Source organism: Ailuropoda melanoleuca, chromosome 9 (genome assembly GCF_002007445.2).
Source record: "Ailuropoda melanoleuca isolate Jingjing chromosome 9, ASM200744v2, whole genome shotgun sequence".
Classification (NCBI taxonomy): Eukaryota; Metazoa; Chordata; class Mammalia; order Carnivora; family Ursidae; genus Ailuropoda; species Ailuropoda melanoleuca.
Genome location: NC_048226.1, coordinates 37,029,062 through 37,051,975, shown reverse-complemented (window position 1 = coordinate 37,051,975; position 22,914 = coordinate 37,029,062). Strand labels below are relative to the sequence as shown.

Here is a 22,914-nt window from a genome sequence, read left to right as displayed (position 1 = left end):
GGGTGGGATCAAGAGTACCCTCCCCTGGTTTTCCCTAGGCAAACCTGAAGCACCTCTGTGGAATGCCAAAAAAAAAACAATCTTCTAAGCCCCTGTGACAAATAAATTATATAATATGTGTTACCAAGTAAAACAAGAGGATTCTTACTGGTTGCAATTCTCAAACATTTACATTCCATTAAAATTCCTTGAAAACAGAGGTTGAACAAGTAAGTCAGAGGATCTTCAGAACTATATCCTTGTCTTAGAAAATCATTTTACATTATAACATAAAGTATGAAATCAAGTAGCAAAAAAATTCAATTATTTAATATTTAAAACAATTTCCCAAACTTATCTGATTATGAAGACCTTTTCGAGAAAATATCTACTATACTTCGTAATATCAGAATTTCTTAAAAAAAAAAAAAAAAAAAGTTGGAAACACTTCCGTAAGAGATGTTAACTGAGATTACTGTACGGGCCCAAATAATAGAATACTGAGCATTTCTTTTAAAATTTGCACTGCAATTCAAAACAATGATCTTCCTATTTTTCAGTTATACATTCTTTCACAGCCTTTAAGTGGAAAGTAAATTTGTTACTAAGATCATTAAGTTAGATTATATAAGTATGAAATGAATCTTTTCATTCTTTTATGAGCAGCCAAACATTTATAGATTTTATCACCCATTTTTATTCTTTCTCATGTATTTATTCCCTCCCAACACAAGGCAGGAATGTAGATCAACAGATAGAAGGGGGTGGTTAATGAGAAATGACCAAGGGGTAGATGAGGTTGAACATACCATGGCTCTCCACACTCCTAAGAAAAATCCTACATACCACAAATTGGGAACTACTTCTTTTCAACTTTCCCTACAATTCTAACAGCCTGCAATGATATTTGGTTCCTTGTTCTTTTATAGTTTTAAAAAAAAAACTAGGTTAAGATTTCATGGTATATTTTTCATATATCTTTTTTTAAGCAAAACCACGAAAGCAGTTTCATTGTAGAATATTCTCTCCCAAGAAACTGGTTAATAATGAAAGTTTATTTTTTAAATTTATATTAACAAACAAATGGATGTAGAAATGGTATAAAGAGACCAAAGAGATCAAAGAATACTCTTTCATTTTTCAAAGCTTAAATCTAAATTATACCTGTATGCAAACTCACACGATGAACTGTGAAAAATCCAAACACAAAAGAACCTCAAAAGTCACCAGTTTATTTGATCTGATGAAATTCTCCAAGCCTACAATACAGAAGGCAAGCGTGTTTCTAAATCTTCTATTCCCTACGTTACCCGGTTGTATTAAAACTTCAATTATCAACAAAATTCAAATTGGAATACCTTATAAAAGAGAAAACACAATATTTAACCAAAAATATCAGGCATAACTAGTCCTTTTCCACAAGCTAATTAAACCCTGTAATTTGCTTGGGCTATGAAGATATGGCAGCAACATTAAAGATTAAATTCTTTCAAAGTTAAAAAAAAGTCCAACCATACCATATAGATAACGTCCATCTTCAAATCTTTGTCTTTCACAATCTAGTTTCAGCCACCTAGAATTTCCAAGGAACTTTCCCGTACCACAAACCTACAACTGTTATTCACTATTATGCAGGCACACTAGATTAAAACATGTTATGGTTAGCCTCATTCAATTAAAATATCTACTTGAAAAATCCATTAATACTAATGTAAGTTTAATTTCCTAAATATGGGACTGTCAGACTTACCTGATTTGTCTGGCTACTTAAGTATGGCTCAAAATCATCATCATTTACAGCATCTTTTTGATGAATCGAACCGTTTTGTACTGAAACTAAAAAATATGTTTATATTAGATGTGTGGCAATTATCTTTATGAAACTGACAGAATAACCTAACATTTTCAATATTTTTCAACCAACTCAGAAAAAGTTATCCTGAGTTGTTCTTTTTGTTAAAAAATCCTCTTAAAAATTTAACTTAATTTAGGTACAAATATTTATGTGCCACCAAAAACTTACAAATCTTGTATACACCCAAGATTACATAAATATAAACTATATATACACTTCCCATTACCGAAAAACATAATGTAAATATCTCAATTTCAACATTGTAGCAAGCAATTAAATTGTTGGAAGGGTTCCCTGATACTATATTGGAATCTAAAATAACCACTTCAAATAGTGTTATAGATAATCGATTACTGAATGTTCTCTATCTTTGTTAAATCTCTATATAATTTAGTACTAGAAAGGCAAATAAAGAATGAAATAACTTTCCTTCGTAACTGAAGTTAGAGTAAATGTCTTAAATGTTTCCAGTTAAAGAAAGTGGCTAAAACTCATTGAAGCAGTTATCACAGTGAATAAATTCTAAAAAATCTAAATAAAAAGGCCCCTAATTCTAAACCAAAAAATTATGAAAACTTTCACTTAAAAGTACAAACGAAGACACTAAAGATAACCATGATTATTCTTCCAACACATAAGAAAACCAAAGAAAAATTTATAGTGCTGTATTTGTTCAGAGATCATTTCCAAAAATGCTTTTTAAAGTTGTTATTCTCTGAATGCTGTCTCAGAGTGCTTTTGAGCACAGACTAGAAGTAAGGTCCTGGGTTTGAATCCCAAGTCTAACACTGAGAGGCGGGGTGATCTCTAATTAGTGATTCAGCCTCTCTAACTCTACTTCTGTGTTCAAGGAGCTTATTGACAGTACCTACCTCTTTTCATCTGAGGATTCAAAGACAGTATTCAATAATCTTGGCTATTATTATTAGATAAAATATTACAAGATCCAAATAAGATTATGAATTACTTCAGGACCACATAAACAGAAGTTTTTACAAGGCTAAAACTTAATATGATGACACTGTCTAAATATACTATTCTACTTTTGAAACACATGTGAGATGAAAAAAGCTGAAAGTTTCTTATGAATGTTGACTAATCCCTTAAGACACAAAAACAAAAAAACCCTTTCAGTATCTGAAAATTCACTGCTTAAAAATACAGTGTCACAAAGTTATTGTAAGTCAAGGCTGGGGGCAATGGCTTTAAGTTGTGTGTTCCTCTACAGCATCATTACATCTTTATTTTCCTTAATTTTCCAAGAGTTTAGATCACCAAAAATGTAATATTACAAGCTGACAGTGGCATGGGAGCAAAGATAGGTGAAATCCCTTCATTCTTTGCCACCCACTGAGCAGCAATGATCACTCAAAGAAATGATACTACTCTGTGAAGCCTTCAAAGTAGACCTTTTATGACACTACATTGCCCTCAAATCACAAGAGCAACATGAAGGTCACCTTGATCTTGGCTCCACTGAGGTGGTTTAACTGTATTGGTAAGGACTGCAAGAACCAGGGTTGAGCTAAATGTGCTCCTTAGAATTTAAATATGTAACAGCCACTAGTAACAAAAATAAAGAGGAGGGAACATTAGGTTATTTCTGGTGAGCTAATTATTTCACCCCCAAAGATCTAACACACTTGTCCTTTACCACTGGCTTTACCACCCCTTTATCAAAAGTGGTTATACACTGTCTCTTACCTCTGGAAAAAAAATCCTCACTACACTACTGGACTATGACACTAGTATATGTTATTATCTGAAACAGCTATCCATTTCAAAATTACAACTATCTAATTCTTGTATTCATTAGATTCTCAGAAATTTAGTCCATGCTGCTAATACAGTAAAAAAGTACCCACTTAAAATCTATCTAAATTTATATTATGGTGCTATCCTTACTCATTTCCTCTGTTCTATTCTTTCTCTTCTAATTCTAAGATGCTGAGACTAAGAACAAAATATTCTCATGCACTAAGTAAATATACAGTCTACAGTCTGTGCATCAATGATGCATAAATATGTCCAAAAAGCTCTAAAAGATTATTCAAGGAGTATGTCAACCCAAGGAAAAAATATTTAATTAAAAGTATTTCATGAATACTGACAAGCAATTTGCATTAAATTAGACTCTGAATAAGAAGCTAGCCCTTGAGTTTCAGAAGCATACCTTTCCTTAAGAAATTCAACTGTCTTAAAGACTTTAGTTTTTGAACATTACTTAATGACAATCTAATGTCTTGGAGACTGAAAGCCATTAAATAGCAAAGATATCCAAGCCAGTTCCATAGTCTGTACAAGTTCTTCAGGGAAAAAAGAACAGATGACTTACATGATTCTTCGCCTGTTTCCTCTGCTCTATGAAGCAGAGTCAAATCAAGATAGAACATGGGCCTTAGGAGCCAGGTGATTCTTTGCTCTGGTCCTGACTACATCAAGTTAGGAAAGTCAACAGATCTGTGCATCATGTTTTCCCACCTACAAAAACAGCGACAATACCATATACCCTCTATCTCCTTATAGGAATGTTTTGAGGATTAATAATAAAATGAAGCCTAAAATGACAATATAAGTGCTTTGCAATCATTTCCAGAGGGAGTGTGGGGAGAGGATACAAAAGAATACTGCCAAAACACTGCATTTTCCACTATTTTTCTGAAACACTGAATACAGCCAAATTCAACCTAATTCTTTTAAACTGCAGTTTTACCCAACAATTCTGTCTCTCTGTTGGGAAGGGATGGGGGAAGAGAGGAGGGAAAAGATAAATTCCTTTCCATATATTTGTCTATTTATACACTTAAGGCACAGGAGGAAGCTGGTAGCAAGGCTGCTAGGAGTACAGGATCTGACACTTTTATCTGTGGTGCCTGCAGGGAAAGGAGGTACCCTTTTATTCCAGCAAGCAAAAATTCTGGTTATTAATAAATAAAAGTGATATAAAATCAGTTTTAAATTATGAACCAGGAAAAATTAATTAATTATGGACTAGTAGTTAAATAATTAGCCTTAAATTTCTACTATCCTTCAGTACTACCCTAGCCAAGGATAATAAAGAGTTCTAATATTTAACATAAAGAAATCTATTAACTAAAAAGAACTCAAACTTACAAAAAAAGTAAACCTAGAATTATTACTTATACTATGAAAGCATTTTTGCCTTACAAAGAGATTGATATAGAATTCCTTTGAAATTGTAGTGCTGTTAGTGCACTTAAATCCTTTAGGATATACAGGAAAAAACTTAGAAAATCAAAGACACTAAGACAGGTGTTAGGTTCATAGTGTCAAATGAAGATAATACAGAAAAGAAATACAGCATCTCTGAAATTAAGTCTTCTGAAAAGGATTATGCTTTCAGAACTTTGACAACTCCTCAGCAACATGTATTTTTCATGTTTGAGAAGCTGGTTTAATACTTATATTCTTAGACTACTCAGGATGTAGTTCAAGAAAAATAACTGCTTTCTGCTTCACAAAAGTAAACAGAATAACTGTAGAACAATTTGACTAGCCTGAAAACCAAGTCAGCTAAGGCACAGTAGTTTTTCTCAAACACACACATAGCTACTTGTATCAGTTCACTGGAGGTGCTGCCTTCGCCTTGTAATTCTCCCTGCAGGGGCATAAAAATACAAGTGATGTATATGTGTATTTGTGCACTTGCAGCATCTACTATTTTAAAGCATCTTAAATGATTACCAATACTCTTAGGCCAGTAGAGTTTTTCCCTCCTGCCATGTCTTAGGCAACAGTCTCCCTACACCTTAAAAATAGATGAGGTGAGGAAGGCGACAATAAATCCAGCAAATAAAATGGCAACTAGATCAGTGGACTACTGTAACTGTAATTCCTCATAACATTCGATAGGATTTACAGCTAGAATTATCAATTTTGTTTTGTAGATAGAGGGGAAATTCTGACCAAAAGGTGCAATGTGTTCAAGCTCACTTGGCAAGTCAGTTGCCACAGGAAGTATTAGAACACAGGTCTCCTAGGAATCCCAGTCCATCGTTCTATCCATGGATAAAACTATGAATGCAACAATAAGGGTGAAAGAAAGAAAATTTCTTGGAATAAAGAGCTATCCAAATAAATACTTTGTGTGTGTCTAGATACATATAAAAGAGGTTATGCTGATGGATCAAAAAATTTTTAACACCCCAAAAAATACTTACTTATAAATGTCAATATGCAATTACTGTCATAGGTAACTTTTATCTATCTCAAAGATATCACTAGGACACACCTAACTGAAAGATTACATTGCAATCAAACTTAGAGTAATTCAATAATGGCTTACAATGCTGTAGATGCTTTATTTTGTTTTGTCAAGCAAGTAAATACCTCATTGAACTTGCATACTTACCTTAAAGCAGGTAACACAAAACACTTAGCATTTCAAATAGCCTTGCAAAGTGCCACCTCCCCACAGATCTAGGATAAAATAATTTATGCTAGGCAATAATGACCACAGATTTCAAATATCTCCAACTCTATATACTTCCTCATGAGCAGACTAGCAAAAAAAAAAAATTAATGGATCATTCTTTTCAAATTTACAAATAAATATTTTAAAACATTTAAAATAAACAATATCAAATTCTGAGGTTTATACTTAAACAGAAAATAATTCTAAAATTAAACTTTTAACTCTAAAAATTAAAACTTCTAAATGTGTATATACTCCCCCAAAATACATCTTTAATCAAAACAAAGCAATAAATTTATGCTACCTGATACAGTGCCATTTATCTTGTATATACAAATTCTCAGGTAAACTGTACTACAACTCAAAGAAAATTAACTGAGCTGAGTACTCAGAACCTATTCTTTTCAAATTTGCAAAGGCAAATAAAAACCCTAAGAATATAACAAGCACCAATAAAGACCTTGAACTTATATCTAAAAAGCTATTGTACATCTTATTTTCTAGGTAATACTTTACTAACTGAAATACAAAACAGGAAGCATAATTCTATTTAGTCTAATTTCAAGCCCTATTACAAAATGTTATAAATATATAATTCACTGTAATGTTAATTGGCACAATCCCAAGAAAGCAGTTATTGTTCTATACTTACTGTCACATGATTAATGTCATAATGTTTCAGTCAGTTGACTGTATTGTTCCATATTAATAGACTCAAAATACACTTATTTTTTTTAAATGCTTTATTTTCAGTGGTTTTTTGTTTTTTTTAACTGAAGAGTAAATCGTAGAGCCAGAGCAGAAACCTTATTTTTTCCTTCCCAGTCCTTTCTAACATACCAGATTGAGTCACACCTTGCAATCAGGGCTACACAGCAAGATGACATGCCTGTTCAGTTTTGATCTCACTCATGTTACTGCCTCATTGTAACTGACTTTACTAGAACCAGTGGTTAAGAGTACAATTTTCACTAATGTGACATGGAATGCAACTTGAGTTGCATTTCCTAACATAACCCAGCAATGTCGAACAAAATGTCCACTTATTTGCACGCATTTGGAGAATTTTTGTGGTAGAAGTTACATAATACAGATAAATTGCAAAATTAAAGAAATGTCACCACATTCATAATACCTCCTTAACTGAAATACAACTAAGAAAACTATTTTTTTGTACCACTTTGGTTTCTATAAAATAGGCTTCCAAGCAAGGAACTACCGAAGTTTTGGATAACATTTGGCTGCTCCGGTCGTGATGAATATTTCTCTAAACATACATTTCAAAACAAACAAAAAAACTGGAGCAAAAACAAACAAAAAGGCCCTGGCAAAGTTTAAAAGTGACATAAGACGAACATTAGGAAATAAGATAAAAATACTCAAACTCACCTTTATTTCCTTGCCCTTTAGGTCTCTGCGCAGCAAGACGAAAGGTGTGGTAATGAGAAGGAAAAAAAAGGGGGGGGAGAGAGAAAGTGTGTTAATCAAAGACATTATCAAAGACAAGTTATTTTCAACAATCCGCGTAGGAGTAAAACCCACCACATCCTCCACAGCCTCCAATTTCCCAACCACCCCCAGTCTTTAAACCTCCTACCCGCCACTCGAAATCCGTCTCCCAGAGCTCGCCCGGTCTCAACCCCACGTCTGCCGCCCTCAGATGTGCCCTAAGGCCCCTAGGGGAGCGGTCGTTCCCCCACCCACCGCGGCCCCGTGGCCGACCATGTCGGCCGCAGCCTCCGGGGCAGGGCGCACGCCCCGGCCCGGGCGGCAGGACCGCAGCAACTTGCGCCCAAGGCACCGTTATAGGGCCGGCAGCGGCGGCGACGGGGAGGAGCCGAAGCCCCACGCGAGGGTGGAGCTCCAGGGCTCGGGCCTTCGCCGAGCCTGAGGCCTCTGCTCCCTCACCTGATCCACGCTAGTGGCTGACATTCTTCACCGCAACCCGAGAGCTGCTGCCGCCGCCGCCGCCGCCGCTTGGGCCTCTCCCCGTGCACTCACAGCAGTTGGCTGCCGCCCTCCGCCGAGTGACTGATCCAGCCGGCGCCGCTGCCGCCGCTCGTTCAGAAGCCAGAAAGAGGGCCTCGCGCTCCGGGGTCCGTGGAAGGGGCCCTTCTTTTCGGCGTGCAGGTTCCTCTTCCCCCTCTCGCTCTTCGCTCCTCGGGTCCACAATGGCGGACAGACGCCTTAGTCTCACTTCCGCTCTGAGCCTCCCTGACCTTCCGCTCTCCACTCTGACGTCCCTGCTCACCTCGCTCTTCCTCCCCCACCCGCCTGCCCGCCAGCTACCGACCTTGGCTCCGCCTGCGCGTCGCCACGTCACCGGAGACGGGGACCGCTGGCCGGCCCCTGGACGCATGCGCCGGGGAAGGAGTGCGCCTGTGCGGCGGCGAGCGCCACCTTCCAGGGACGCTTCAGTGGCTTCCTTCTGTGTGGCTCGCGGGCTGCAGGGCGCGCGGCAGGCGGAGGCAGCGGGAAGCGGGCCCGAGCGAGATGCCCTCGCGCTCTGGGCAGGAAGTAGGCCGGGGCGGGAGACGGCGGCTGCCTGGGAGTAGAGCGGGGTCGAAGGCGTAGTGCCGGCGGCGCCCTCCTGGTGGCGGAGCGGAGCTTGGTGGGTTGCGGCGTCGCAGCCACAGCCGCACCCGCCCGGGTTGAGCGAGCAACGGCGGCCGGGCCTCAGCCAGAGCCTCCTGAGGCTATCCAAGGCCACGTGGGCGGCTGGGTGAGTCAACCGCCCTCGGGACAGAGTTGCTGGGCCTTCCGCACGAGCCAGCACGTGCAGCGAAAGTGGCTGGGTTAGCGTTCTGGGCACTAACGCCGAGAGGAGGTGCGCCAGCAAATGTTCGTTCTCGCCAAACCCCGGGTACATGCTCAGAAAAACTCATAATTAATCCGTAACCTCTGGAGTCAAATTTACCACCCAATTCCCGCACTTGGGTTCCCCTCCCCTAATGTTATAAAGTAATCTAGGGAAAGATACACATAGTTAGTTACAGGACGTTTTTCAATCGTAAAAGTTAGTTTCGAAAGAAACTGGTTAAGTTACTTTTTTGCAAACTGGCAAAACCAAAGCAGCCGATTTGCAACATTTTGAAAGTTTTGTTGAAATAACATCTTTTCAATAAAGGCAAAGATTCCTTGCCTAATAGGTGTGACGTGGACTCTAAAAAAATAATTTAGATGACTAAATCCTTTCTTTACTTAAAAGCCGTCAGATAAGTGATAATTGAGAAAGTATAAAATTGTTGGATTATAGGATTCTTTTTGTGTTTCACGATGCAACAGTATTTTAGAAGCTCTGAGAAATAAAACTGAAACTTGAGAGTCCACTGCTTCATATAAATAACCAAGAGGCATTTTTCAGATCTGGTCAGCTTCCCACGCTCTCTCATTTTGCCACAGGTCCCAGGGATTCAGCCGGATTTTCAGCTCAGGCTGAACACTTGCTACTTCTAAGACTTCTCCCACCCTTCCGTTCTTGTTCTCAGTCTCTCCAGTCTACCCATCCTCCACTCTTTATTAGTGTGAAAGAGTTTGCTGCTACATTCTATGCGTGAGGAAGAGTATACAAGAGGAGACTTGTGAAATCTTGCAGGCCTTGTCCTTAATTATCTTTGTTAAAAACCATGGCTTTGGAATCCAATCTATCGGAGTTTGATTCCTGGCTGGACTAGAATTCGTTGCATAACCTTGGGAAAGTTACTGAATTTTTCTAAGCCTTAGTTTCCTGATAACTAAAAGTAAGGTCAGATATGTACAATTTCCGGCAAAAATAAATAAATAAGCTTTCAACAAGCATGGATAGTTTCAGATTTCTTTGCTAAATAATTACCAGAATGGTGGTAGTATCTTACATTCATTGAGTGTTCATTATGTGTCAAGCACTGTAATAGTTATTTAAATCTTCACATCATCTTTGTGTGTTAATTCTGTTACAAAAACTGGCACACGGTGAGGTTAAGGAACACACCCAAAATAACAACAGCTATTCACTGAGAGCCAGGATTTAAATACGGGCAGTTTGGCTCCAGGGTTTGCACTCTAGCCTCCATAAAATACCGCCTGATGACATGATGTTTGATGAGCTTCTGTTCTCTTTCATTCCTGCCCCTCAACAGTCTCCTTCCTTGCTTATTGCCCTTCCTGGCATTGAGGTCTGAACTTGCAGAATGGAATGGTAACTACCATGAAATATAAGCCCATTTAATTTAGTATTAAATATGATTTTTTGAAGTACATCAAGGAGACTACATTTCCAGTGCCTCCAGGAGTATGCAGATGAAATTTTGGAAAATGCTGCTCTAGAGTTTTGATTCTAGACAAAATTTCACTTTTCTACAGGGCCACGGGTATATCAGGCTCTTGGTTAAAAAAACAAAAACAAAAAAACACTGTTCAAAGCTGGGGAAGGAATGGGTAGGTTGGGTTTCAGGCCCATTTGCCCATCAGCCATCTTGGTGCCTGATGTGGTGGACTTCTCTGTACAACTCTAAGCAATGGCCCTATACTTCTTCATGACTTTTTGTATCACTTAAAATTAGGTTCGGCTGCAGGTGACATCAAGTTGAAAATAACAGGAACTTAAGCAAGAGGTCTGTTTTTCTCTCACATAAAAGAAATCTGGAGGTCGTCCAGGGCTTGGGCTATTGTCACAGTGTTAGGTATCCAGACTCCTAGCCTGTTGTTCCACCATCCTCGGGATAACACTTCCACCTGTGAGCCAAGATGGCTGCTTAAGGTCATAATCACATTTCTACCACCAGAAAGCAAGGTGAAGAAAGGCATGTCTCTTTCCTTTGCGGACATTTTGAGAAATTGTATTGCCTGCTTCTACCTACCTCCAACTAACTAGACACAGTCTTACAAAAATACCTGGTTGAAGGAAACTTGGAAACTGTTCTGGGTGGCCATGTGTCAGATTCACTTCCTTACTTAGCACTGGAGTATTGTTTGTGGGGTTACAAATAAATTTTAACTGAGTAGGCATTTGCAAATACAGAATCCAGGAATAATAGGAATCAACTGTATTTAAAGTGACAATAGTGATTGACACAATATAATAAGTAAGAGCTCTTTTCTCTTGTAGGTGCATACTAGGATACTGGATTATTAAAATTTTATATGAATACTGTGAGTCTCTGAGTAAAATATATTAGAAAGCAATGTGTAGATTAAACAAGTATGTCATTTGTAGTTGATTAAAAGTGGTGGTGAAGTCACAGAATGTCAGACATAACCTTTTAGCCCATGGGAAAATCAGATTTAGCCAGATGTTTTAAAGTTAACATTTTTCTCAAAAAACAAACAATCCATTTAAAAATGGCCAGAGGACCTGAATAGAAATTTTTCCAGAGGAGATAAACCGATGTCTAACAGACAGATGAAAAGATGTCTAACAGACAGATGAAAAGATGTTCAACGTCACTCTTCAGGGAATGCAAATCAAAACAACAATGAGCTGTCACCTTGCTCCTGTCAGAATGGCTAAAATCGAAAAGAGAAGAAATAACAGTTGGCAAGGATGTGGAGGAAAAGGATCCCTCATACACTGTTGGTAAGAATATAAATTGGTGCATCCACTACTGGGCATTTACCCCACCCAAAAACAAAAACACTAATTCAAAAAGATGCACACACCCCTATATTTATTTTAGCATTATTTACAATGGCCAAGATATGGAACTGACCTAAGTGTCCATTGATAGATGAATGCACACACAGGAATATTACATAACTATAAAAAAGGATGAGAGCATGCCATTTGCAACAACATGGAAGGATCTAGAGGGTATTATGCTAATTCTAAGTCAGAGAAAGACAAATAGGATTTCACTCATGTGGAATTTAAAAAAAACAAACGAATAAATGCAAAGCAGAATCAGATCTATAAACAGAGGGGAAGGGGAGGAGCAATGGGAAAAATGGGTGAAGGGGAGTGGGAGGTACAGGCTTCAAGTTATGAAATGAATAAATCACAGAAATAAAAGGCACAGCATAAGGAATATAGTCAATGATATTATAATAATGTTGTATGATGACAGATGGTAGCTATACTTGTGGTGAGCATAGCATAATGTATAAACTTGTTAAATCAGTATGTTGCATACCCGAAACTAATGTAACATTGCGTGTTAACTATACTCAAAAATTAAAAAAAGTAAAAATACAACATTTTTGTCGATACTAAATCCACCATAAGTTCAAAGACTGAGTACATGTTATTAAATGCAATTTGTACTTCCTGAATTTCACATATATATCAAATAAAAGATTTTGAAAGAAAAAATATTCATTTTTAATATGAAAATGTTGAAGAATTCCAGTTCTGTTTTACAAGTGGGTTTTTTTGAAATCAGAAATTTCAAATAAAAAATTTTGATATTTCTGATAAATCTAGCATAAGCAGTAAATTAGATTTGGATTGTAAAAGAGTACAAAAAGACAATACTTGTTTGTAAATGTCATTCAAAAATCAGAAAAAGCACTAGATTTTTAAAACATTGAATGAGTGTGTTAATTAAATTTTATAATAGAGTGTACAAAGCTCCTGAAACTGAACAAAAGACCTCTTCTTTAGTAAAAATAATACTATTTATTAATTGACAAATACTGAATGCTTTCTGTGATTATAGCACATCATGAATCATTTTGGGGGAAATGCAAAAAAGACATGATCTTATACTCAAAAGAACTTGTCTAATTATGAAGATAAAATATGCCACGCTAATGCCTCCGTAGGACAGTGATTTACAGTTTGTGATTTACATTCTTATAGGAGCATCACCTCAGTCCTCTGAGATAGGTTAGGTAGTATATAGTTCATTTGCAAAAGAAGAAATTTAGACTTAGATCATAATAGGAGATAAAATGCTAGAGCTGGAATTAGAACATAGTTTTTCAGATGATTAGGCCAGTTTTCTGAACAAGTTTTAGGCAATTTTTTGGAAAGTCCTCTGCTTTTTCCAAAATAATAAAATTAATATGCTCAGTGCCATGTAAGTTCTAGGAGATCAGTAGACATCAGGAAGTGGACCTTGAAGAGTGGATAACATTTACATGGGCAGTGAAAGAGGAAAAATCTAGATGGTGGGAGCATGGCGAACAGGAGCATGAAGGGAGTAACTCAGCAGTGGTATAATGGGGGAGGGGACAAGAATCTTGGAATTGCTGACTTGTAAAGAAGTACTGATTCTCACCAAGTCTTACTCCTTCCCTTCCCCCACTCCCAATAGTATGATGGGACTAGACAAGAGAATTCTCTCCCAGGCCAATGAGAAATGAGTTGCCACTGATTTCAGCCCTGTAGGGTACATGCAGAAATAAAGTAGTTGCTCCCCCATCAACTCCAAACCAAAGCGCTCCCCTCTCCCTTATGGATATGGTGGCTCATTGGTCTCAGGCTGCAGGTGGGACAGTTGTAGAAAAGCAAAGCATCAGGTACCTCAGGCTTAAGATACAGAGGGCCAGAGGGGCCAGCACAGACTGCATCTCTTTCCGCCACTGCAAAAGTGACATGGGTAACTGGCAGTGGCCCACACGTGAATATAGAATTACAGACTGTTGGTAGCCGTGGAAGGGATGTTTTTTGAATTACTCATCAACACTGGTGGAACTAATAGATTTGGGGGTCACATAATTTTACACGAAGTACTCAATATTGTGATCCCCATTGTTCAGGGGCAACTTGCAGAATCATCTTTTTATTTCCAAAGGCTTCTCTGCCTAGAATGTCCTGAGTTCCTTCAGGCTGTTATAACAAAATACCACAGACTGAGTAGTTTGGAAGCAACAGAAAATTATTCCTCACAGTTCTGGAGTCTGGGAAGTCAAGATCAAGACCTGTTTGGTCACGTTCTAGTGAGGGCCCTCTTTCTGGTACATAGCTGGCACATTCTTTTTTTTTTTTTAAGATTTTATTTTTACTTATTTGACAGAGAGCACAGCAGGGGAGCAGCAGAGGGAGAGGGAAAAGCAGGATTTCTGCTGAGCAGGAAGCCTGACAAGGGACTTGATCCCAGGACCCTGGGATCATGACCTGAACCAAAGGCAGATGCTTAACCGATGAGCCACCCAGGTGCCCCTTGCTGACACAGTCTTGCTGTGCCCTCATTAGCAGAAGGGATGTGGGATCTCTGGGAGTGGGGGATTATCTTTTATAACAACACTAATGTCTTTCATGAGAGCTCTGACCTCATGAGTTAATTACCTCCAAAGAGTTCACACTTCCTAATACATTACATCACATTAGGCATCAGGTTTTCGATACAAATTTTAAGGGACATGATATTCAGACAATGGCATGCCCCTCCTCACCTGTTAACATTTTCCCATTCTTCCAGATCCAACTGTTGTTTTTTCTGTAACACCTTTGATATTACCAGTCAAAATCAATTGTCCCCTCCTCCAAAACCCAAGAATATCTTTTAAACAATCAGCTATCATATCAGTTGACTCATCAATACAATAAATTGAGTGCCTATTACGTGGCTGATGTGTACCAGGTCATTTACATATATTATTTAATTTAGCCTTAGTGTGATATATTTCCCTTTCACACTAGAGACAACTGACATTTGAAGATATTAAATAACTTGCTTAAAGTCATTTGGGTGGTCATACACTGATTTATATTGTGCCAAAAAAACCTCTTAAGTTGGTTTGTAATAGTGAAACAACAGCCTGAGTGACCATGTCTCTGAAATGGAGACTGTCTAGGAAGGCTTCCCAAGATCAAGGAGGCCACATAGAAGTGATTAAGAGGGCAGACTCTGGAGTAGGACCTCTGAGTGTGTAACCTGGCATTAGCATTTACAAGCTTTGTAGCCTTGGGCTGATTTCCCTCCATCTCTGTGCTTTGGTGTTGCACCTGCCTCTTAGGGTTCTTGAAAAGATTAAATGAGAGATGATTATATGCAGTGTTTGCCACTGCCCTCCAAAGATTAGTAAACATTCAGTAAGATTAGCAATTACCATTATTACCATCTTCTTTATCACCATCATTAAATATTAAAATATACCAAGCAAGATGTGTGATGAGAGCTCCAGAATTTTACTAACAAAATCTTGGTTCATATCCCAAGAATACCTCTTCAGAATGTATCTCTTAAACAAGTATTTAACACTCTCAATGACAGTTTCTTAATTTCTAAAAAGAAGAAAAATATATTAGGGTTGTTTTGAGTGTTAAGTAAGAAATCATGTCCAAAAATATTTTTCTGAAACTGTTGAGTGTTTTTGCAACAATGGTTTTTATCATGAGCTGATCTGTAAATATTTTGAGCATTTAATACGCTGCTTGAGCACTTAAGTTTTAAAAAATTGCAAAATCCTGGGGTGCCTGGGTGGCACAGCGGTTAAGCGTCTGCCTTCGGCTCAGGGCGTGATCCCGGTGTTATGGGATCGAGCCCCACATCAGGCTCCTCCCCTATGAGCCTGCTTCTTCCTCTCCCACTCCCCCTGCTTGTGTTCCCTCTCTCAGTGGCTGTCTCTATCTCTGTCAAATAAATAAATAAAATCTTTAAAAAAAAAATTGCAAAATCCAAAAGTGTATGGCTAATGATGAAAAATTTGAGATATTCACATATTCACTATTATCTGTTTTTCTTCTCACTTTATGAGATGTTAATGACCAAGTGGTTAATTCTCTGTATGTAAAATGGCAACTACATTTACTACATGTAAATGCTTAAACTGTGACAATTCAATCTTTTTTTTTTTTAAGTGAACTCTAGGCCCAGCGTAGGGCTTGAACTCACAACCCTGAGATCAAGAGTTACACATTACACAGTCCACGACTGAGCCAGCCAGGTGCCCCTGTAACAACTCAATCTTAAAGTACTTAGAACATACTTATTATGGATTGAATTGTATTCCCCAAAAGGATATGTTGAAGTCTTAACCCCCAGTACCTTAGCCAAATAGAGCCATTGCAGGTATAATTAGTTAAGAGCAGGTAGGAGTAGGGTAGACCTTTGATCCAATATGATTGGTATCCTTAGGAGAGAAAGAGATACACGCAAGGGAAGAGCAGAGTGTGATGACAGAGACAGAGATTGAAGTGTTGCAGCTGCAAGCCAAGGAATGGCAAGGATTGCCAGCAAGCCACCACAAGCTAGGAAGAGGCAAAGCGAGACCATGAGCCTGCGGACACCTTGTTTTTGAACTTTAGCCTCCAGAACTGTAAGACAATAAATTTCTGTTGTTTTAAGCCTCCCCCCCAATGGTGGTACTTTGTTACAGTAGCCCCACGAAACCAGTACAATACTTTATGAATGCCTTTTAAGAGTATCAGATGAACTTAATTAAAAAAAAATCAGAATTATTTTGGGGAATTAAAAAAACCGTTAAAAAACTGAAAAAAATAATAAAATACTATCTTGGACCAATGCAATTCATGAATCCAGAATTCTGTGAGAGGCAATGAAAAATAAAGGGAACACATGGATTTTTCCAGTCATATGTATTTGGCTTCAAATTCTTGCCAAGCCACTGAATAGCTGTATGAACTTAAATTATTTAACACTTGCTCAATTTCCTCATTTTAAGAATGGGATCCTCATGCCTATGTCACAGCGTTGTGGAGAAGCATTTGTCCAGCATCTGGGCCAAGCAGTCACTTAGCCAATATTCTTTCTGAGAAGATGCCAGGGGATTTTCTATACAGCACCATGGTGATCGCATTTTAACTCATTCTCAGACTAAGAAATGCAAATAATCCTCAATTCCCCTTTAGTAACCCGCGAGAAATATTTCATTCAGGAGTCAAGAGTTTCCCTATGCGGGCGCCTGGGTGACACAGCGGTTAAGTGTCTGCCTTCGGCTCAGGGTGTGATCCTGGCGTTGTGGGATCGAGCCCCACATCAGGCTCCTCTGCTGGGAGCCTGCTTCTTCCTCTCCCACTCCCCCTGCTTGTGTTCCCTCTCTAGCTGGCTGTCTCTATCTCTGTCGAATAAATAAATAAAATCTTTTTTTAAAAAAAAAGGAGTTTAGGGGCGCCTGGGTGGCACAGCGGTTAAGCGTCTGCCTTCGGCTCAGGGCGTGATCCCGGCGTTATGGGATCGAGCTCCACATCAGGCTCCTCTGCTATGAGCCTGCTTCTTTCCCACTCCCCCTGCTTGTGTTCCCTCTCTCGTTGGCTGTCTCTATCTCTGTCAAATAAATAAATAAAATCTTTAAAAAAAAATAATAAAATAATAAAAAAAGGAGTTTACCTATGAATCTAAAGCAGAATACTAATTTTGCAATATTTATTAGTGTTCACCCATGCCCTCTCTCTTTCATCAACACTTCCTCTTGTCTCCTTGGTCTTTTCTCCATATTTAAGCAGCAGCTAAGCTTCTCTGTTTGTACTCAGGGAAGGAATGTGGCTGTGGGGAGTTGGGGCAATTCTCTTCTCAGCCTTTGAGTTTTAAAAAGCAGAGGGGTGCCTAGGTGGCTCAGTTGGGTTGCTCAGCAGGGAGTCTGCTGCTCCCTCTCCCTCTCCCCGCACTTGCGTTCTCTCTCTTTCCCTCTCTCTCTGTCAAATAAATAAATAAATAAATAAATAAATAAATAAAATCTTTTTAAAAAATAAATTAGAGAAGAGGCCTAGAGATAACAAGATCCTAGTGAATAGACAAAAGAGTGGAGAGATTGCATCAGCAAGAACACAGCTTCCTCTCACTCTTCCGCAATTTCTCTGTATACCCTGGCAAGCGAGAATCCCCAGGGTTGAAAGGAATGTCAGGAGTTGGAGATGAGGCATGTTGCTGGGGCCCTAGAGAAAAGTGTTGTCCCTGCCGAGTGACAGATGTCACACCCGGCCAGTGGGTGTGAGAGGTCCCAGCTCCCTGGAGCTCTGCGCCTCACCTCTGGGCCAGGCTCCAGGGAGGCAACAGGGCTCAGAGGAAGCCTTACATGCCCATTGCAGTACCGAGGTAGCAGAATGAGTCCCACAGGCCCAAGGATGGTGACAGGTAGAGGAGAAAAACCCCTGCTCAAAAGAGTCATAATATAGGAAAGGGAAGTCTCTAGTGAAATCTTCTTGGACTAATTCAAAGTGGCCAGATGGGAATTGATATCTTAAGTGACTGAGAGGACAGATGATACTGCAGATAAATGAGTTTGCATCTCAATACCCTGGCTTTATGCAAACATCAGAATAACAGAGGGAAAGATACTGAATAGACCAAGACAAAACTTATGCCAGCCTGGTTAAATGATGCTTTGCAATGGAAATCAAGGGGCACCTGGGTGGTTCAGTCCCTTAAGCGTCTGCCTTCAGCTTGGGTCCTGATCCCAGGGTCCTGGGATGAGTCCTGCGTCAGGCTTCCCACTCAGCAGGGAGCCTGCTTCTCTCTCTCCCTCTGCCCCTCCTCCCCACTCTTGTGCTCCCCCCTCAAATAAATAAATAAATATTTTTTAAAAAGAAAAAAATAAATAGAAATCCAATTGAATTGTAGAAGTTAAGTTTCATTTCTCACACATTAGACTTCGTAGATGAAGATTTCTGGCCTAATATACCTGATTTGTAGGTTTGGCCTATATAGCTCAATTTCAGTCAATTAATATTTATTGTGTGCCAGACATGGCCAGCAGTGAAATCCAGTACAGCTAGAGTAGTGGGCATCGGGAAGAATAGCCTTTGGTTTGAAGGAAGTTTTGTTTGTTTATTTTTATTTTTTTTTAAGATTTTATTTATTTATTCGACAGAAATAGAGACAGCCAGCAAGAGAAGGAACACAAGCAGTGGGAGTGGGAGAGGAAGAAGCAGGCTCACAGCAGAGGAGCCTGATGTGGGGCTCGATCCCACAATGCCGGGATCACGCCCTGAGCCGAAGGCAGGCGCTTAACCGCTGTGCCACCCAGGCGCCCCGTTTTGTTTGTTTTTTCTTACAAGATTTCTTTGCTAGGTAAATTGGCTGGAAGATAATACGATGTAGCTGATTTAGATCTAAAGCAAGAGGGAAAGTTTAGCCGTTATTTAAAATAGCATTCTATCACAATGTGCCAAGTGAACTTGCAATGACTGATAGTTCGGGAGTAAAAATGTTTCACTCCTACACCCTGTGCCTATTTCTAGACATTATCTGTAGCTTTATATTGTGTCTAGATGGGAGCTCTCTGAAGGTTTTAGAGATTCTGCTCTTGTAATTATGTCACTATCTTTCACAACATTTTATGGTTTTTACAAGTATAAATGAATTCAGAACTTTAAACCACTTCCACTGGAATTCATTACATTTCAAATGTTTCTTTTGATCAGAATATGATAATGTGTGTTTACTTCTGGGTCAGCAGTCGCCAACAACACATTTATTGTGTCATATCTGCAGGGGCTGGAAATTTAGAACTTAAAATGCATTCTTTTTTTTTTTAAAGATTTTATTTATTTATTCAACAGAGATAGAGACAGCCAGCAAGAGAGGGAACACAAGCAGGGGGAGTGGGAGAGGAAGAAGCAGGCTCATAGCAGAAGAGCCTGATGTGGGGCTTGATCCCAGAACGCTGGGATCACGCCCTGAGCCGAAGGCAGACGCTTAACCACTGTGCCACCCAGGCGCCCCTTAAAATGCATTCTTGCATTAAACGGATATTATATGCATCCTGTAATATTGCTGAATTACTGTTTTCTGCGTTTGGCTTTTGATTTGGCTCACCTGTTGTCATTGCTTTACACAGCACTCATCCTCTTCTTTCCATTTCTGTTACTTCTATTAATTTTCCCTCTGCATTGCACAAAGAGTCAGTTTACCAAGCCCTATCTGAATCTCGCCAGTCCCATCAATCCCCCTTTCCTAGTTCAGGCATTCATCATTTCTCGCTTCGACTAATGTGAACTCCTTGCATGCTCTCTCCCATCAACCATCCTCCACCCTGCTGCCCAAGTTTCAGATCTCGTTGCCATTCCTCCCTCCTTCAAGCCCTTCTTGGTTTCCCTTCACCTAGAGCAGTCTCCAAGCTTCACCAAACCCAGAAAAACAATTTCGAGCATTCTACCTCAATATAGCCAAATTTATTTATATATTCATTCATTCATTCATTCATTCATTCATTCATTGTAAGCTCTATGCCCAATGTGAGGCTTGAATTCATAACTGAGATCAAGAGTCCCGTGTTCTACCCACTGAGCTCAAGGGTCCCATATTCTACTTACCCACTGAGCCAGCCAGGCACCCCCCAGTCAAATTTATTTTTAATAATTTGTATATTTGTATTATTACACTAATATGAAGTCTAATATAAATTACATTATAAGAAGAATTTTTAAGATATAAACAAAACTACACATAAATAAAAATGGCAAGTTCTCCACACTACAGAGTACTATACTGACCATACTCATTTTGTAGATTTCTTTTTTTTTTTAAGATTTTATTTATTTATTTGAGGGAGAGATTGAGAGAGAGCACAAGCCAGGGGAGAGGCAGAGGGAGAGGGAGAAGCAGGCTCCCCACTGAGCAGGGAGCCCAACATGGGGCTCAATCCCAGGACCCTGAGATCATGACCTGAGCCAACGGCAGATGTTTAACCGACTGAGCCACCAGGCGCCCCTCATTTTGTAGATTTCTATCTTCGGGTCTTCCCTCTAACTCTCACCAATTCACACACACATGTGCTCCTACCTGCTAACCTCGATACACAGTAGAATTCTCTCAACATGCCACATTCACTCTTGACTCTGTATCTTTGCATAGGTTGTTGTTTCTGCCCAGAAATCCTTGTACACTCACTTTCTCCCCAGCCCTTTCTTTGAGAAACTCCTATTCATCCTTCAGGGCTCTCTTACATTACTATCTTCTGGGACACCTTCCTTGATCTATTGCGGGCAGTCAGGTACTTTTCTCTGTGTACCTTAGAAACCTGGGCATCCCTTATGCTGCCCATGTTCCTTCCTCGTTCCTTTTTTTTTTTTTTTTTTAAGATTTTATTTATTTATTTGACAGAGACAGCCAGCGAGAGAGGGAACACAAGCAGGGGGAGTGGGAGAGGAAGAAGCAGGCTCACAGCAGAAGAGCCCGATGTGGGTCTTGATCCCAGAACGCCAGGATCACGCCCTGAGCCAAAGGCAGACACTTAATGACTGCGCCACCCAGGCGCCCCTCTTCCTCGTTCTTTAAGCTCCTTGAGGATAAGGATCAGGGATTTCATTTTGATGTCATCATTCCCTAGGACACTGCTCAGCACATAGTGTAACATTACTCTTCAGCTGGAAATAATTTGGCCAAAGGTGGTTTGGTGGAAAGCAAGCTGGACAACGTGTCGTTTTGGTCATGGGGGTGATCTTGTAACGTTTTCTGCATCTTTAAGAATTGTTGCCTCTTTTGCTTTTTCTTTAACCCCAGGGGCAGGATTGTACTTTTTTTTTTTAAGATTTTATTTATTTGAGAGAGAGAGAGAAAGAGAGCAGGAGCAGGGGGAGGGGCATAGGGAAAAGCAGACTCCCTGCTGAGCAGGGAAGCCCGACCTAAGGCTCAATCCCAGGACCCTGGGATCATGATCTGAGCCGAAGGCAGATGCTTAACCGAGTGAGCCACCCAGGCACCTCGAGACTGTGCTTTTTAATACTAATTTATTTTCAACTAATTTTAACTGCTCTGCACTACTCATGATTTCAAAAATTTCATATAACCTAGATATCCAATAATTGGTAAATTGCAAAAAGGAACACATAATATTAGATTACAGAAAAATAACACTAATGTTTTATATAGAAGAAACCTGGAGAATAATCTAAGGTATTAATAAACATTTTATTTCAAAAATAAGCTTGTATTATTAAAATGCTTCCTGCTCATTACAGAAAGTCAGAAACCACAAACAAGGAAATAAACAAAACAGCAGTAAAATTTCATCATCCCAGAAACAACTGCTTTGTGGAAGAGAATGGGAGGAGAGGAGAAATGTATATGAATTGATTAGTGACTGATTAGGAAAAGGGTAGGTTTGATGAGATTTTGGGAGGGAGACATAGAAGACCAAGTGAATTTGATGGGAATCTAGGAAGGATAGCTTGAAATAAATGAATTTTTTTGAAGTGGCTAAACTGATCTTCTCCTACCTCCGATTAAAGCACAATTCATTTATTTGATTTGCCAGTCCCAAATCTCAATAAATTAAGCATACATTCCCAAGCCTTTATTTCCAGTTTTATTTTCTTCTGATACTCCATTGCAGTCAAATTACACTCCTCGGGCTTCCCCAAAATTTGTCTCTAGCATTCCCTTGACTTCACGTCTATGCACAAGTTATTTATTGTAACGAATGCCACCAGTCATTGTCTGATGAAATATGTTCACCTTTCAAAACTCATCTAGAGTGTTCTCTTCTTCATGAAGTCTTCACTTCCCACCCAACCCCGACAACCCTCCTACAAGGAATCTCTTCTCTTTGACTCTCCGTGGCACTTTGCATTTTGCTGATGGCCTCTATGTTCTGGTAATGTGGAAAGGGGGCAGAGCAGTGAATTTGCAATACATGGCAGTACTCTGTAAACTTAAAAGCATTGTATAAATGTACAATGAGTCAGTCTCTTCCTCAGAACTACATTATAAGCTTCTTTATGGCAGAGACTATATTTCATTCAACTTTTTGTCCCCATTGCCTAGCACAGAGCCTAGCACATGGTTATTTAATAAATATTTGTTAAGTAGCATATAACAGTTCT

General features: G+C 39.3%; 1 protein-coding gene across 11 annotated transcripts in view; it reads right to left on the bottom strand.

Annotated features, from left to right (window-relative positions):
- The window catches only part of YTHDF3 (YTH N6-methyladenosine RNA binding protein 3), a 40,380-nt gene extending 31,696 nt beyond the window's left edge, over positions 1–8,684 (bottom strand). The window contains exons 1-5 of one of the 11 annotated variants that reach the window (XM_034668123.1): positions 8,178–8,684; positions 7,659–7,683; positions 6,207–6,274; positions 4,170–4,315; positions 1,730–1,815 (exon numbers count right to left, since the gene is read on the bottom strand). In XM_034668123.1, coding sequence (XP_034524014.1) covers positions 1,730–1,815; positions 4,170–4,227 — 144 coding nt within the window. In that variant the 5' untranslated portion in view covers positions 4,228–4,315; positions 6,207–6,274; positions 7,659–7,683; positions 8,178–8,684. Of the gene's footprint in view, positions 1–1,729; positions 1,816–4,169; positions 4,316–5,352; positions 5,368–5,400; positions 5,454–6,206; positions 6,275–7,658; positions 7,684–7,866; positions 8,147–8,177 lie in introns of those variants that run through there. The other 10 variants (XM_034668121.1, XM_034668120.1, XM_034668124.1 and 7 more) reach the window with 10 other exon arrangements.
- Between the last annotated feature and the right edge of the window lie 14,230 nt (positions 8,685–22,914).